We start from the raw sequence: 17,705 nt of genomic DNA, 5'->3' as shown, positions 1-17,705 counted from the left end.
GGGGAACTGGCTCTGGAGCCAACCTCCAGGGGGAATGGGGTCTTGACACTTGGGGAACACTGCAAGGCCTCGCTCTTTGATAGCACCTTGGCAGCACTAGCCGGAGGTTTCACCACTCAGCCAGCACAGGTAAACACCACCTGCTCCAGGCCCAGCCTCCAGGAAGCCCACGCAGGCCTTCCCTGTTGTCGCTCTATATTCCAGGAAGGTGCTCAGATCCTGTGACTGGTGAGGCAGATCCTAAGGTAGATGGGCTCGTGCAGGAACCAGAGGCGGCAGGAGGAAACCCTGAAAACAGCACTGGCTTGGCACTTTATTAGGCTCCCATAGTCCAGCTTACCTGGGCAGTCCCCACTTCCAGCCAGCCCACACCAGTAAATCCACTTCCCCTCATTGCAACAGCTCCCTGGGCTTGGACAGCCATGAACAGGGGCTGGGGACAGAGCCGTAACAAGGGCAAGGCAAGTGAGGCACTTGCCTCGGGTGCGCAAAGTGGAGGGGCACAGTTCTACCACCCAAGTGGGGCAGAGGGGAAAAAAAAGCTGCTATTGGTGGCGGGTCCCTCAGTCCCTCTCGGAGGGAAGGACCTGCTGCTGAATTGCCACCGCCGCTTCATTCATTCTTTGGCAGCAGGTCCTTCTCTCCGAGAGGGACTGAGGGACCCGCCGCCGAATTGCTGCCGAAGAGCCTGGAGCCAGCCCTTGCCTCGGGCACAAAAATTCTTTGTTACGGCTCTGGCTGGGGGCTAAGTAGGAATGTGGATCTGTAAGGGGAGGGGAGGACAGGTGGGAGCCACACTCCAGTGTGTGGTTTGTTGGACCCTGACACTTCTTTCTGTGGTGTTCCAGTATGGCCAAGATGGTGTCCCCCCGCCATGCACCCAAAGCCTGGCCCAGTGCAAACAGTATGGACAGAGCCTGCTACCTGCTGCCTTCCTGCCCTGACTGGCACTCTCCCCTCTGTGGCCCCACAGAGAGCCTCTCTCTGATATGCCTGCACAGACTCTGTCATGCCAGTGCCTGCTCCCCACAGGAGCCTAGACTGTGGATTTGCTCCAGCTCCCTTTGCCCATTAATGCTCTTGGTGACCTTCATGCCCTTCTCACTGAGGTTACTTTCTCCGGCCCCCTTGCTGCCCTGGTTCGTGTCTGCTCCCCCCTTGCAATCGCCCCTGCTCCCAGAACACCCTTCCTTTTTCCTCCTTCCCCTATAGCCCCTCGCTCCACCCTCAAATCACCTCTGAGCCCCTGCCTCCCTCTAGGTGCTCTGGCTGCCTGCGTTGCTCACATGCTGCTACGCTTTGCAATAGCCTTTGCTGGTCAGAGTGGGGAATTGGGTGGGGTGCAGGAGCGGGGAAGAGAGGCACGTGGCTTAAAGGCCTTGGCTCTCAGCAGCAAAGAGGGCAGGAGTTGGGCTGACAGGATCCAGTGTTACAGCATTGAACAGAGCAATACTTGATGTGGACTCCCGTGTGCTGGTAGTCAGGGATGAGTGTGCATTCTGTCCCTGCAGCTGGCCAGGCGCTGCTACTGATGTGTCTCAGAGAGTTGGTAGCTGGGCACTGGGTTGCTTCAAATCCAGCAAATTCAGCATCCCTGGGAACCAAGCTGGGCAGCGGCCGTAGGGCTCTCACTGGTGGGGTCCAACAGGGCTGTGTCCTTTGCCCCAGCCACATTAGCATCTCCCTGCAACCTCCATGGGGCCCGTGAGATGTCATGGCCCCTGCTACAGCAGCATGGATGCCTCCCAGAATTAGTCAGTCACACTGGGATGGAGCTGAGCCCAGCCAGGTGGAGATGTTAGTGATGGGAAGAGAGGGTCTGCCCTGTAATTGCACCCTAGGGGCACACCTGGGCACATTCCTGCTTCAAGAGGACAGGGTCCCTGTAGCGTGTGCAGGGCATAGCTCAGAGTTCTGGCCCCCAGCTCTGACTTGTTTGATGTGCTGACCGTACAGTGGCTGGAGCTCTGCTTTAGGCCTGGGTTTTGTGCTGCTGTGTGCAGAGATTCTGTGTGGTGAGGGGGCCTGGTGCATTGTGCACATTCTGCCCTCTCACTGTGCATGCTGAGTCCCCCACCCCTCTGTTCGGCACACTCGGTCCCCCTCACTCAGTTTGTAGCTTAAGGACACTAGCTCTTAGGCATGATGACAGCTGCAACTGGGTGACTAGGGCTGCTTCCCCGTTGCACTCTCCTTTCCTCGCTGTGGATTACAGTCATCCGGCTCACCTGGTATTTGCATGTCTGCAGCGCTTGCCATTGGCGAGGGGAGCCAGAGGCGGGCCCCAGGGACACGCCCGGCTCGCTGACTCACTTGCACAAGCCCAAGTTGTACTTCTCCTTTTTGAATGTCACCACTTCCCCATCCTGCTCGGGCAAGATTGCTCAGGGAAGCCCTCGCTTCCTGCACAGCTTCTGGGGCTCCAGGGACCGCGCACAGGAGCATGGCTGCGTGCCCTCAGGTACATGGCTGGGAGACAGCGCTAGGCGGGCGGGATTTGCTCCACTGAGACCTTGCTGGGTGTGAAAGGTGCCATGGGGGCAGGCGCTGAGGTGGGGACCGGCTGGGAGCGTGGGTGGCCAGCAGGACTTTCTTGGGGGCACTTGGCCAAGTATAGCAAATGTGGCTGGGATCCTTTGCTCATGTGCCCTGCCTGGGGCAGAGCCTGCTATTAACCAGGAAGTGACACAACCCGCCCTGCAGCCTCTGGCACTTGGAACATTAGCATGTGGGTCCTCACCCATCTCCAGCCCTGATGAAACACCTTGGAGCAGGCCACCTCCCTGCAGGACAGCCACACACCTGGGTTCACTGTCCTAGTCTCACTCCCTACACCCAGGGGTATGGGTATGCTCCCTTCTCCCCCACCCCCCCCCAGGCACCTGCCAGCCTTGCTCCCCCACCCCTATGCTCACCTGTGCTCCCCACCACACATGCTGCAGCCTCACTAGCTGGCCTGCACACTCCTTGGCTGGAGCACCCAGCCTGCCCCTCCTGTGGGTTAATGTTTGACAATACATTGAGTCAGTCACTGTAATCAGCGCCCCAGGCAGGAGGGCCGTTCACTTTGTACTTGTACATGGCCCTTCCCCATGCAGTGAGCTGGCTCTGGAGCCGGGTAGAGGATGAACAAGTCTGGCCGAGGCCTGCTTCAGCCTCTCCTCCTCGTGCCGTTGTATGGGAACCGAGCGCTGTGTTGCTGCCCCTCAGAGCCCAGTGGGGGCTATATGCACTCAGTTGTTTGGGCCCAGCAGGGCTTGGGCTGTGGCTGCCTGGGCAGGGCCCTGCCATTGTTGGCTAAGGGAGTGGCTTGTTGCAGCTGTTCTTGGCATTGCTAGGGCCCCTTGTTTGTTTGAGGGGCTGCTGAGCACCCTCCCAGCAAACATGGCCGGAGCCTTCACTGACCAACTGCACAGCAGCCCAGCCCAGCACCAGCTGTTCCGGTCCCAGGCACTGGACGCAATTGCTTTCAGAGCTGAGTTTGGGGCTGCACCTAGAGCAACCAGACAGCAAATGTGAAAAATCAGGACAGGCGGTGGGGGGTAATAGGAGCCTATATAAGAAAAAGACCCAAAAATCGGGACTGCCCTATAAAATCGGGACATCTGGTCACCCTAGCTGCACCGGGCCTAGCTTTGAGCCCAGCCTGGAGCTCATGAGCAGCTGGGAGAGTAGGAGCCATCACTCAAGGGCAGAGTGGCTCTGGCTCCAGAGTCATCTTAGCCAGAAATCCCTGGATGGGAGCAGCAACAGCAGTTCTCCTGCACACGAACCTTCTCCATCTGATAGCAAGAAGGACTCCCTCCAGCCAGCCCCTGGAAAGGCCCAAACATAACAAAGGCAAGTACCTCCTAGTAATGGCTTCCAGGCAGTGTCAACATCTTGCAGCCAGCCCCCTACAGCAGCTAGCATCACTCACGCCTTGCTGTGGTTTGAGCAGAGAGCAGGGAGGGGTTCCTGACAGCAGCCTACTGCTGCCAGCACCGATAGGAGCCCTAGCATAGATGGCTCCCCTCCACCCCCATTAACACTGTGTCCTGTGCAGCTCCCCATCCCCCCACCACGATTAACACTCTGCCCCGTTCAGCCCCCCCATTCCCCCACCCCCACTCTGCCTTGTGCAGCCCCCCCACTCCCATGGCATTATATAGTGGCATTATGATATTATTATTATCTATCTCTTTCCTAATGATTCCCAACATTCTGTTAGCTTTTTTGACTGCTGCTGCACATTGAGTGGATGTTTTCAGAGAACTGTCCACAATGACTCCAAGATCTTTCTTGAGTGGTAACAGCTAATTTAGACCCCATAATTTTAGATGTATCATTGAGATTGTGTTTTCCAATGTGCATTGCTTTGCATTTATCAACATTGAATGTCACCTGCCATTTGGTTGCCCAGTCACCCAGTTCTGTGAGATCGTTTTGTAGCTCTTCAAAGCCTGCTTTGGACTGAAATATCCCAATGCTGTCCTGCTGCGGGAGCTGATTCCCAGCACCAGCCTGCTGCGCTCATCTCTAAACAGGGCTGGCTGCTCCCCAGCCCGCTTCTTCACTCTCACTCTGTGACCCTCTCCCCAGGGAGAGGCGCTGTCTGTAACGACTCCACATTCCCCACAGAGCACAATGGGAACACCCTCCTAGCCAGGCACGGCGTGCTCTTCACACTCCTCGGCCTTGGGCGCTGTCCGCTGCTAACACACAGCAAATGCCTGGAGTGTCCCCATCACAGTTGTACGGTCACCACAATCCTGCTTCCTCCACTCCCCAACGCTGGCTATGGAGGGCAAAACACAGGGCTAGTCCCTGCTCAATCCTCCCCATCTGTCCCGGAGCTGGGCTCCGAACTCCTGGCTCTAGGATGGAGACATTGGCTTGGCTCTACTGTTTGGAGGCAGCGGAGCTGCTGCCCGATTGGAATCGTTCCTTTTCCTGTGTGGTCAAGTCCAGCCCATGTGAGGCAGTGCTGGCGGCGCTGAGTGCGTGATCAATTCCTCCTTCATTAGCACTGTCTGTCTGAAATCCCACAGCTGTGACGTGAGGCAATGGTCTTGCAGCAGCAAACTCCCAGCTCAACACTGCTCCGAGCCCTGGTGCAGTGGCTGCTAAGGGGAGGAGTGGGAGGAGCCCTCACTTGTGCTCCGCAAAGTAGCTGAGAGCTCATTGCCCTGGGTCTCAGAGCAGCCCCTGCAGGTGTAGCAGCGTGCTGCGTCCACAGTGCCATACCGAGTGCACAGCTACTCCAAATCCCCCGCCAAACGTGGCCACCAGCACCAGTGTCTTGGCTGAGTTTGCTCACTTGACTGCATGGGGCAGCGGCTTTCTCACAGCCCGGCTCCGAGGTTTGCTGTTGCCCTCAGCGCAGACCACAATATGCAGTCGCTCCCCTCTGCGCATGGACCTTTGCAGATGGTATGGCCTAAGCTGTCCATGAGCCCAACCATCCACATCCGCTGCCAATCTAGGCACTCTGCTCTTATGGCAGGGGCCCAGTTCCCAGGGGCACTCCGGCAGCACAAAGCAGCTGGAACGCCAGCAGGTCCAGCCCACTCAGGATTTCCCCTGTGTTGTGTGTGAGGTGGCTGCTCCTGTCCACACACACTCACTGTCACCATAACTTGGCCGCAAGAGGAGCCAGTCTCTGCTGTTAGGTTGGCCTGCAGCTCCCTAGAGATCTAAGAGTCTGTTACTCTGAGAGCATCTCCCCTTCTAGGCCGTCTCACAAGCCACTCTGTTGTGGGAACACAGTATCCCTCAGAATGGGGTTCCCAGGCCTAGCAGCCTTTCCATGGGGTCCCAGCTCTTAGCCATGCACCTCTGCCCAAACCCCAGCCCTCCCTCCTAGGGAGTCAGAGGTAGCCCTGGGAGCAAGCACCACCCTTAACAATAGCACCATCCTTTTATCTAACCCAGGCCAATCCAGGAGCAGAGCCAGACCAGGATCTCTAGAAAGGTTACACAGACTCCCTTGCCCCCAGCTAGACACGCATGGACTCTCTGCCCTGCACCAATGCAAACGCCTCCCCTCCCAGGTCAGTCCAAGCCAGGTGCTGCTGGGTGGGCTGAGTTCAGGATGGTGGGTCGGTTACATTCTCTCAGCTCCAGGATGAGAGTTTATGAAGGTCCCCGTTTGCCAGCCGCTTCCTTCCTGCCCTTGCGCAGGGCACCAGCCTCTTTCCTTTCCTGTTCCTGTGTCTCCTCTTTCAACCTTTCCCCATCCCACCCGGTCTGCTCCTCAGCACCCCCCCCCCCCCACACACACACACACAGAGGTCAGAGTTAATGCTGCGAGGTTGGCTGGCACTGCCCTCACAGCCAATCAGGTTTGTGCAGAGTAGCAGGGAGGGGGAAAAGAGGGAGGGCAAGGAGCTCCACACTGTGCTAATGTTAAATGCCACCAGGAGGCGCTCTCCACTCTGCTCCAATGCACTGGGCGGCTGGAGCAGGAACGGGTCAGGAACAATGGAAGGCAATGCCGTCTGCACATCCCTAGAGTGAGCTGGGAATCCCCATGTGCCACATGCAGCCCCTGAGCCGGTCCTTCTGCAGGCTCCTTGGCTGCCCAAGCCACTTTTGGGCTGCCTCTGTTCTTGGGCAGTCGGGGCTTGCTCAGCCTCCGAGCGGCTCTACCTTGTGCTCAGTCTGGCCCGCGGTCCCTCAGAGTAGAAGGGGGCAGTGTAGAGACCAGCTGCCAGTCACGCGCTCGCTGAGGAGTCCCTTATGCCTGGGCTCTCTTGAGTGGGAGGGCGAGACCTGCTACCTCAAAGGTCTCATTATGGTGCCAAAGCAGGCAGGGGCTTTAGGGTAGCAGGGTAGCAGGCTCACTGAATAGTCTATTGTGCACCCCTTGTCATTCTTCTGGAACCCTAATTGGAATTCTGTTAATCAGTGGTGGCTGGGCCCTCTGCCCCTGGATGTTCTCTGAGTGTGTGAGAGAGTCACAGAGCACATGCCCAGACTGCCTGCATACAGTGCGTTTACTAACACCTTGACATGCCCCTGCCCCATATGGCCATGCACCAGTGTCCAGACACTCTCACACCTGCCACCGCGGGCATCCCTCCCTCCAGCTGCTGTGAAACTTGCCGCCTCTGGGGGTGCAGCCAGGCAGGCGAAGCCCCCAAGGTGGAGCCTGAGAGCAATAGAAATAGCTGGGCTGCTGATTTTCAGTGACAGCAGTACACACAGCTCTGTGTTTAGGGGAAAATATCTCCCTTTGTGGGGCTCGCAGGCCAGATGCCGCAGCATTGTGCTAGGCCAGAAAGTCCCAAGGCAGAAGAGCTCAGCACCCATGGGCAGCCAAGCTGAGCTCTTGTGAAAGTCTGGCTCCAAGTGACCATAAAGAGAAATGAAACCGACCATGCTCCTCTTCTACCACAAAATGCAAACCCGAAACCAGCCTCATCAGTGGGGAAAAACACGTGGCTGCCTGCTCTTTTTTAAAATAGCCTAGCTAGAACTATGCTCAGAGCAAGGTTCTTCTGATAGCACACACTGGCTGCTCTCCTCTCCCCTGTCCCTTAGAGCCGGTTCTCCTCTACCTTTGTGCTGTCATTCACATCTTGGCTAAGGTTACCACATTTTCCAGATCAAAAACAGGGATGCTTTTGTGGCAACCTTAAGAATCCTCACAACCCTCACCTCAGCACCTTTTCTGCCAAAGTGAGCTGCTCTGCGGGGCTCTGGCATTGGGTAATATAAACACATAGCACAGGCAGGAACACACAATGTTTTTTTTTATAAAGTCCCAGCTCCTGGGTTCAGGTGAAACTAAGAATCTCAGCTTGCATTAGAAAGTCAGTTTCTAGTCCTGGTGATTGCAGAGAAAAGCTGGAAACTGTGACCCAAGAGCAGCCTGAAGCTCACATACCAGAAGGCAAAGAGAAATATGCAACATTTATTATTTCAAAGACAGGCTCATGAGTTTTTGGAGCCTGATTCTTGATGTTTGATCACTTGAGATTGGCGACACGGCACAGAGAACACAGAATATATTAACCTCTGCCCCCAACTTCTCCTTGAAGAGAACCACACATGGCAGATGCCAGTCATGTGATGCAATGCACTCTTGACTGGCACTCAGAGAGATGGAGTGTCTGTACTGAACAGAACAGAGCAGAGCCCCTAAGTTCCCAAGGTTTGTCTATGCTGGCCTTTTCTACCTCTGGTTAAGTGATTGCCAGTTAAGTTGAGGCAGGTAACATGTTGGTAAAGGCTAGTGTGGACACTGTTGATGTCTGCATGTTTCCCTAGGGCTCAGTCCTGGGACTGGAGACTTGATTCTTCCTTCTGAAACCTAAGAAATCAAATGCAAAGAACTGTGTTAACGCAATATATACATATATTGGATCTTTGAAAAGAGCCAGTTTTCTAATGCTGGAAGCAAAATTGAGTGTGAGACGAAAAACATTTTCTATTAACTTTTTATTCAGTTTTTTAAAAATATATATATATATAAAAATCAAAGGTAAACTATACATAAACATCTCATAATATATTAACCATTTGCTAACTAACCTTAGCTATATTTGAAACAATTATATCTGTAATATGAAAGGTTAAAATATAAATCAATTTGTATTGCACATGCATAAAATTTGTTTATAAAAATCCAGCTAATTAAAGAAAAAATATTAAATTAAGATTAAAAAATAGAAGCAACATTCAGAGGGAGATAGAACTGAGGGGAAAAGGAAGTGGACAGAGAGGAGAGTGAAGCGAAGGGGGTGGCGTGCATTCAATAGGGTCATTCAGATACTTCCAGGGAAGCATCCCATGTCTCTGAGAATTTTTCTTGGGTATTTCTGTTACGGTATATGATGCTTTCTATGGCGGCCCATCTTAGGTCTATGATCCAGTCCTCAACTGTTGGTTGTTTTTTTTTATTTCTATTTTTGTAGTACACCTCTACCCTGATATAACGCTGTCCTTGGGAGCCAAAAAATCTTACCGTGTTATAGGAGAAACTGCATTATATCGAACTTGCTTTGCTCTGCCGGAGTGCACAGCCCTGCCCCCCTGGAGCGCTGCTTTACTGCGTTATATCCGAATTCATGTTATATCGGGTCGCATTATATCGGGGTAGAGGTGTACTAGTCCTTTAGCAATTTTTAGCCAAAGTTTTTCAAATTTATTCAACTTCCCATTATCATCCATTAGATTAAAATAACAAGTTTAGCTTATAAGGAAATTTTATCTGATACGAAAAAAACAACTGCAATTAATTTCTGCCCAAAGCATACAGATGCAGGAGCATTCCCAGAACATATGGGTTACGTTAGCACCTGCTGAACCAGCACCAACATTTGCCTGGCTTAGTGGTGCCGGTATTGAACAGTCAGAGATGGGTGCAATGCAGTCTCCATATGATTTTGTGCTGGATTAATCTTAAACAGAGATCCAAGGAATAGGTCAGAGCATTGGCTAAAATTTGTTTCCATTGATTAGGAAAGAACAATTAGCCTCGTTGCTCGCCCCATTTCTTTTTTAGGGAATCTGTGTTTGCTGGCCAAGTGCATACATAGTGTTACCATAGGACTTGGCAATATGGACGATATTTGGAGAAATTAAAGCCATTCAGGTGGCTCAGGGGTAGCATAGGGATGGGGGTCAAACAAATGGGAGATTGCATGGATATATTGCCATTCCATCTTAGTCTCTAGATTGAACTTTTCCATTCATATTGTCAAAGGGAGGGAGGGAGGTATCATTTTCTATAAATTGGCTGATGGTCAAAATCCCTTTCCTAATCCAATCTGGTTGAATGATGGGGTTGCCTGCTAGACAGAGTTTTGAGTTACTCCCCAATAGAGACCTTGCTGTGTAGAAGGGAGTGATCTTTAACTTCAGCAGACATCCTACACCACGTGTTTCTGGCTGCTGTAAACTGGTTGGTAATAGTTGCTCTTTAGGGAATCGGTCATAATCCTAGTGCAGTGCACTGGAAAGGGGTTAAGGAGTGACCAATTCAGCTTCCAGCTGGAGCCAGTCGGGGGCTCCACAGCACGAGGGAATGAAGTGCTGCGCTGCTTGGATAAGAATTATTGCCTGATGGTGAAGTGTAAAGTTGGGAAATCTGAACCCACCTGTATTAACAGGGAGCTGAAATCTGTGTAAGGAAATTCTGGGCTTGTTGCCAGCACCCCATAAAGAAGGGCCTGGACCTGGTGTTGATTTTGGTAAAATAAAAGGGAGGAATATGGCTATGGAGGCAGGTCAGAATCACAAGGATCCTGGGCAAGGCATTCATTGTAATGATGTTGGTTTGTCCCCAAAAGGGGAGATGCAGTACCTGCCACCTGCTGAAATCATTTGCTAACTGCATGATTAGCGGGGCTAGATTAACCTGGACTATGTTTTAATTTCCTTAGGGAACAGATGCCAAGATAGCTGATGTTTGTCTGTTGCCACCTAAATGTCCCTATAGGCGAGCCACTTCCAACTAAATCCAATGAGATCTTCATTACTTTCAATTTATCCCAAGTGATCTGGTAGCCAGAGAATTTTCCAGTTATCTATTGTTTTTAGGATATTTGGAATAGATTGATCCAGATGTCATCTGCATATAGAAGGATTTTTGTCTCCTGAGACCCTTATTTGATCCCTTGACATTCCCTAATGAGTACTGCAAGTGATTCCATCCATATCTGGTTCCCTGAAACAGATCGGGGGAGGGAGAGATGCTATTTGTTTGGGTACAAGAGTTGGGATTGGAATATAACAGCTTTATCCAGGAAATAAAGAATTTCCCCAACCCAAATTTATCCATGGTAAGCAACAGGTATTGCCACTTCACCCTGTCAAAGGCTTTCTCTGCATGGAGTGAAATGACTGGGTGGGAATTTCTAGAATGCCGGTGGAATGCCATAATGTTAATCAACTGACGTTTGTTACCTAAACCAGGCCTTTTTAAAATAAATTCCACTTGATTGGGGTGAACCACATCATTCATTACTTTTTCAAGTCTCTTAGCCAATACAGGTATTTGTGAAAGCATTTTTGTATAGGTACTGATTAGAGAAATGGATCTGTAGCTATTACACTTTTCCACATCGTTACTCTCTTTAAGTAGTGCTAATTAGGGCTCCCCTCACAGAAGACAGCACCATAGCTTTATTTTTATGCATCTTTGTCCATATATAATAGCTTAGGAGCCAGCATTTCTTTGAGACTTTGATAGAATTCTGTTGGTAGGACACGAGGGCTGAGGGTCTTGCTCAGACTCATTTCCTCCATGGCCTTAATTATTTTCTCTGATTGCAAGGAAGATGCTAGTCTGGTCTACTCCTCTTCTGAGGTTTGTGGGAGTATAACAGTTTTAACACAGGTATTCAGTTCTTCTGGGTCAGGTGATGAATCATTACAATAAAGAGCCTGGTAGAATTTCAAAAACTGATCACTGATCTTTTTTTGATTGGTAGTAACCTGCCTTGGTGCTGATTTTGAGTCATACTATTTGTGACCTTTGACCTCTCACTTGTAATCTGTATATGAGAAAGCTCCTTGCTCTCTCCCCAGACTCCCAGTATGTTTGTGTGAGTCTAACAAGAGCAAATTCAGCTTGTGCTGAAGTTGATCTATTTCCTTGCTGCCGAAGGTGAATTGTTTAAGATTTCATTGGGTGGAGAAGTTTGCACATTCTAAATCCAGGGCTGGAGTTGTTTGGTTAGCCTGGCTAGCCCTCTTCCTGTCAGCTGAGTAGGCAGCGGTCCTGCCCCTAAGAAAAGCTGTTAGTGGGTGTGACAATCCAGACTAAGGAATAGCTGTGTCACTCCTACCCTCTAACCTGGAGTGCCATTTACAATGCCTTGCTGCTGAAGCCTCCAACCTGGACCGCTCACAAACAGTCTCCAGCATGTAAGTCACTCCCAGTCATGTCTCTGTGTGTGCGGCAGCCAGACAGCCAAACCTTGGCTCTTATCAGCCTGGGTTATACTGCAGGGTGACCCCAACACATCCCCAGTCCCAGATCTTCCCCTCATAAATGTATGTCCTGTACTGCCTAGCCCTCTCCTGGACAGTACAAACACGTTAAGTCAATTATTCCTTTAAGGGAATAATATGCACACAACTTGTTACCCCAAATGGAGTTCCCCAACACTTCAGCTTCAACACACTGGATTAGACAAAACAGTAAAACAAATTTATTAACTACAAAGAGAGAGATTTCAAGTGAGTACAAGTAATGAGACATAAAAGCCAGAAATAAATCCATGATACGCCTATAAATCCATGGTACGCCCACATCTTGAAGACTGCGTGCAGCTGTGGTCGCCCCATCTCATAAAAAATATACTGGAATTGGAAAAGGTTCAGAAAAAGGCAACAAAAATTATTAGGGGTATGGAACAGCTTCTGTATGAGGCGAGATTAATAAAACTGGGACTGTTCAGCTTGGAAAAGAGATGACTAAGAGGGGATATGATTGAGGTCTACAAAATCATGACTGGCCTGGAGAAAGTAAATAAGGAAGTGTTATTTACTCCTTCTCATAACACAAGAACTACGGTCACCAAATGAAATTAATAGGCAGCAGGTTTAAAACAAACAAAAGGAAGTATTTCTTCACACAATGCACAGCCAACCTGTGGAACTCTTTGCCAGAGGATTTTGTGAAAGCCAAGACTATAACAGGGTTCAAAAGAGAACTAGATAAATTCATGGAGGATAGGTCCATCAATGGCTATTAGCCAGGATGGGAAGGGATGGTGTCTCTAGGCTCTGTTTGCCAGAAGCTGGGAATGAGCAACAGGGAATGGATCACTTGATGATTATCTGTGCTGTTCATTCCCTCTGGGGCACCTGGGATTGGCCACTGTCGGAAGACAGGATACTGAGCTAGATGGACTTTTGGTCTGACCCAGTATGGCTGTTCTTATGGTCTTAAATGGTTACAAGAAAAATAAAAATAAAACACTTACTCATGCCTAACTTAACAAATTACATGAAATTCAAAGCAAAAGTTTCTCACCACATGCTTTCAACAGTCTTACTGACCAAACTCTGTAGGTCAGGACCCTTCCCCCAGAATCCAACAGCTGCTTCTTTTGTCCCTTCAGGTGCAGGGAATGGCAGTAGGTGGGGAGAGAAAGAGGGGTGCCTTGGGGTGTTTGTCCCTCCTTTTTATAGTTTCAGTCCCCCTCTTGAAAAACATTTCCAGATGAGATCCAGGAGACAAAGAATGTATGTGGAAGGATGTTCCCTGCTGTTTCTTCTTCACCTGTTTGAGCTTCCTTTGTCTTCCCTTCCTGCTTGAAGACTCTGCTTACTGCATAAATGCAAATTAAGGCAAACACACCTTCCTTTCTTTAGGGCAGACCTGTTTGCCGACGTGTGTTTGGGCAGGGCTGTGGGGTTTGGAACATGTGTTAATAACATCATGCAGGGAAATCTTATAACTTCACATACAATGTTGCCACATATGTTTTACCAGGACAATACATCCAGCAAATTATCAGTTTTCAAATGATACCTTACAAGGCATACTTTGTACAAAGATTATTACAATAGTGTGGAGGATGTGAATACAGGGGTGTTCCATCACACACAAATGTTTATCTTTCAAAAGAAAGGAGTTCAGTCTCCATCTTTTACAAGTCCAATTTGTCTTGGGAGTGGAAAAAATTAGTATAATTGGTGCATGATCAGAAACCATGATAGAGTTGATTTCATTATTAAGTACTGAGTCCACCAGATTCATAGAAATCAGGAAGAAATCTATTAATGAATATGTGGAATGTAGGAAGGAAAACCAGTAAAAGCCTTTGTTGCAGGGTTCTGCAACAGCTATACATTTTTAAACCCTAATTCTTGCATAATATATCTTGTATGTTTCTAGTATGGGATTGTGTATGCTAGAGTCTGCCTTACGTGTCTAAAAATGGTCCAACATCTTATTACAATCTCCTGCTATGATGAGTGATTCTAGTGGGATATTAACTAATTTGGCAAAAACTTGTTTTAAAATATTTGGATCCTCTTTATTGGGTCCTTCTATATTAATCAGGGTATACCCAGAGTCAGAGATCTTGGCTCTTATCAGCAAAAATCTACCTTCTTCATCTTTATTTACATATAGAATATGTACAGTGAGTCTTTTGTGAAACGATATTGCCACACCTTGGCTGCAGAGGAGAAATTGTTAAACACTGCTACCTCCATCCTCCCACTCCTAAATTTCTCTGCCTTCCAGTCATTAAAGTGGATTTATTGGAGGGTGATAATATCTGCTTTCAGTGTCTTTAGGTGGGTGATAATGCTTTTTCTTTTTATCAGGTGATTCACCCCTTCGATGGTCCAGGAAACACAATTTATAATATTAGCCATAAGGAGTGTTTAGGTCAAATATTTCTTTCTCAAGTGCCATGGTTAGCTCCATGTCTAGGCATGGTATATCTGGGTTCCCTCTCTCCATCCCAGGGACATGAGGGAGAGGGGATAAGGGCGAGGTAGGGAAGACCAGGAAAGGTAAAAGATTAGGTGTGATGTGGGAAACAGATAGGAAAAAGAAACAAAGTGGTCAAAACTGACCAAGGAGCACTAAAAATACATGATTCATGTCAAAATGTAAATAGGGCCTAAGTCAAGGAGGTTTACCAAGGTTGGCCTTGTCACGCAAGTGTGAGGGGAAATATTAGACAAAACAATATGAATTATAATTAGGAATTGTATAAAACAATTTTTAGATGCCCCAAGAGATCACAATTCTGCTATCACATAAAGCCTCTTCCATTAAAAAAAAGTCCTCATTAAGAAAGAAAGTGAAAGCAAAAATAACAAATACAAATAAAATACAAGAAATGGAAAAATGAGGACTCTGATAGCAATGAGTACAAAACAGCAGTTAGGAAATGCAGACACTTGACAAAGAAAGCCAAAGGAATCAATGAAAAATCTATAGCCAGTGGGTTGAAGGACAATAAGAAAGAATTTCTGGAATCCATCAGGAACAAAAGAAACGCTACAGAACTGGTACTGGACAAGGTCATTAAAATCGTCACTAATGGTGCAGAAAAGGCAGAAGAGTTCAATAAATAGTTCTGTCTATAGAAAGAAGCAAGATGATGTACACTTTACAGTGACAATGAAATACTTTCCATTCCAATTGCAACTAGGCAGGATGTTAAACAGCAACTACTGAACTTAAAACATTTTTTAATCTGCAGGATCAGATAACTTACACGCAAGAGTTTTAAAAGAATTGGCAAAGGAGCATCTGAGACATCGATAGTGATATTTAACAATTCTTGGAATATTGGTAAGTGCCAGAGGACTGGAACAAAGTTAATGTCATGCCTGTATGTAAACAGGGTAAATGGGATGATCTGGGTAACTACAGATGAGTTAGCCTGACATTGATCCTGATCCATAAGTATCTAAATATGGAGGAGATCTCTGAAAGCAGAGGACTCTTTAATGTAACAGACAAAGGCAGAATAAGATCCAGTGGCTGCAAACTGATGCTAGTAAGATTCAGACTAGAATGGGGCACAGCAAATGTTTAACAATAAGAGTAATCAACCACTGGAACAACTCATCTAAAGATAGGTTTCAGAGTAGCAGCCGTGTTAGTCTGTATCCGCAAAAAAAACAGGAGTACTTGTGGCACCTTAAAGACTAACAAATTTATTTTAGCATGAGCTTTCATGAGCTGCAGCTCACTTCTTCGGATGCATAGAATGGAACACACAGACAGGGGATATTTATACATACAGAGAACATGAAAAGGTGGAAGTATGCATGTTAAATTGTTAAATTCCACCGAGATTTTAACAATTTCCATCCCACCATCAACCTCAGCCTAGACCAATCCACACAAGCGGTCCATTTCCTAGACACTACTGTGCTAATAAACGATGGTCACATAAATACCACCCTATACCAGAAACCCACTGACTGCTATACTTACTTACATGCCTCCAGCTTCCATCCCGGACACACCACACGATCCATTGTCTACAGCCAAGCTCTAAGATACAACCGTATTTGCTCCAATCCCTCAGACAGAGATAAACACCTACAAGATCTCTATCAAGCATTCTTAAACCTACAATACCCACCTGCTGAAGTGAAAAAACAGATTGACAGAGCCAGAAGAGTACCCAGAAGCCACCTACTAAAGGACAGGCCTAAAAAAGAAAATAACAGAACACCACTAGCCATCACCTACAGCCCCCAACTAAAACCTCTCCAGCGCATCATCAAAGATTTACAACCTATCCTTAAAGATGATCCCTCACTCTCACAGATCTTGGGAGACAAGCCAGTCCTCGCTTATAGACAGCCTCCCAACCTGAAGCAAATACTCACCAGCAACCGCACACCATACAACATAAACACTAACCCAGGAACCTATCCTTGCAACAAAGCCCGATGCCAGCTCTGTCCACATATCCATTCAAGTGACACCATCATAGGACCTAATCACATCAGACACGCCATCAGGGGCTCGTACACCTGCACATCTACCAACGTGATATATGCCATCATGTGCCAGCAATGCCTCTCTGCCATGTACATTGGCCAAACCGGACAGTCTCTACGCAAAAGAATAAATGGACACAAATCTGACATCAGGAATCATAACATTCAAAAACCAGTGGGAGAACACTTCAACCTCTCTAACCACTCAGTGACAGACTTGAAGGTGGCAATTTTGCAACAAAAAAACTTCAAAAACAGACTCCAAAGAGAAACTGCTGAACTTGAATTAATATGCAAACTAGATACTATTAACTGTGGCCTAAACAAAGACTGGGAATGGTTGGGTCATTACACCAATTGAATCTATTTCCCTATGTTAAGTTCTCCTCACACCTTCTATGGGCCATCTTAATTATCACTTCAAAAAGTTTTTTTCCTCCTGCTAAGGATAGCTCATCTCAATTGATTAGACTCTGCCTGTTGGTATGCATACTTCCACCTTTTCATGTTTTCTGTATGTATAAATATCCCCTGTCTGTGTGTTCCATTCTATGCATCCGAAGAAGTGAGCTGCAGCTCACGAAAGCTCATGCTTAAATAAATTTGTTAGTCTTTAAGGTGCCACAAGTACTCCTGTTTTTTTTCATCTAAAGATGTGGAAGCAGCAAAGAATCCTGTGGCACCTTATAGACTAACAGACGTTTTGCAGCATGAGCTTTCGTGGGTGAATACCCACTTCTTCGGATGCAAGCAGTGGAAATTTCCAGGGGCAGGTGTATATATAAGCAAGCAAGAAGCAAGCTAGAGATAACGAGGTTAGATCAATCAGGGAGGATAAGGCCCTGTTCCAGCAGCTGAGGTGTGAAAACCAAGGGAGGAGAAACTGGTTCTGTAATTGGCAAGCCATTCACAGTCTTTGTTTAGTCCTGAGCTGATGGTGTTAAATTTACAGATGAACTGGAGCTCAGCAACAAAGAATCCTGTGGCACCTTATAGACTAACAGACGTTTTGCAGCATGAGCTTTCGTGGGTGAATACCCACTTCTTAGTTTCTCTTTGAAGTCTGGTCCTAAAGTTTTTTTGCTGTAGGATGGCCACCTTAAAATCTGCTATTGTGTGGCCAGGGAGGTTGAAGTGTTCTCCTACAGGTTTTTGTATATTGCCATTCCTAATGTCTGATTTGTGTCCATTTATCCTTTTCCTTAGAGAAAAGCACTGCTTGCATCCGAAGAAGTGGGTATTCACCCACGAAAGCTCATGCTGCAAAACGTCTGTTAGTCTAT

At 48.0% G+C, this 17,705-nt stretch overlaps 1 protein-coding gene across 9 annotated transcripts in view; it reads left to right on the top strand.

The window, feature by feature from the left end:
* The first annotated feature begins 2,354 nt into the window (after positions 1 to 2,354).
* The window catches only part of ELF4 (E74 like ETS transcription factor 4), a 46,832-nt gene continuing 31,481 nt past the window's right edge, over positions 2,355 to 17,705 (top strand). For 5 of the 9 annotated variants that reach the window (XM_039489816.1, XM_039489815.1, XM_039489811.1 and 2 more), the window contains exons 1-2: positions 2,355 to 2,461; positions 15,165 to 15,256. Coding sequence is in view for 1 of the 9 variants with exons in the window: in XM_039489814.1 (XP_039345748.1) it covers positions 2,444 to 2,461 (18 nt within the window). In the remaining 8 variants the exon portion in view is untranslated. Of the gene's footprint in view, positions 2,462 to 5,975; positions 6,033 to 15,164; positions 15,257 to 17,705 lie in introns of those variants that run through there. The other 4 variants (XM_039489810.1, XM_039489814.1, XM_039489812.1 and 1 more) reach the window with 4 other exon arrangements.

Source organism: Mauremys reevesii, linkage group 9 (assembly GCF_016161935.1).
Source record: "Mauremys reevesii isolate NIE-2019 linkage group 9, ASM1616193v1, whole genome shotgun sequence".
Classification (NCBI taxonomy): domain Eukaryota; kingdom Metazoa; phylum Chordata; order Testudines; family Geoemydidae; genus Mauremys; species Mauremys reevesii.
Note: the sequence above shows the minus strand (reverse complement) of the source record. Positions and strands in the feature narration are given on the sequence as shown.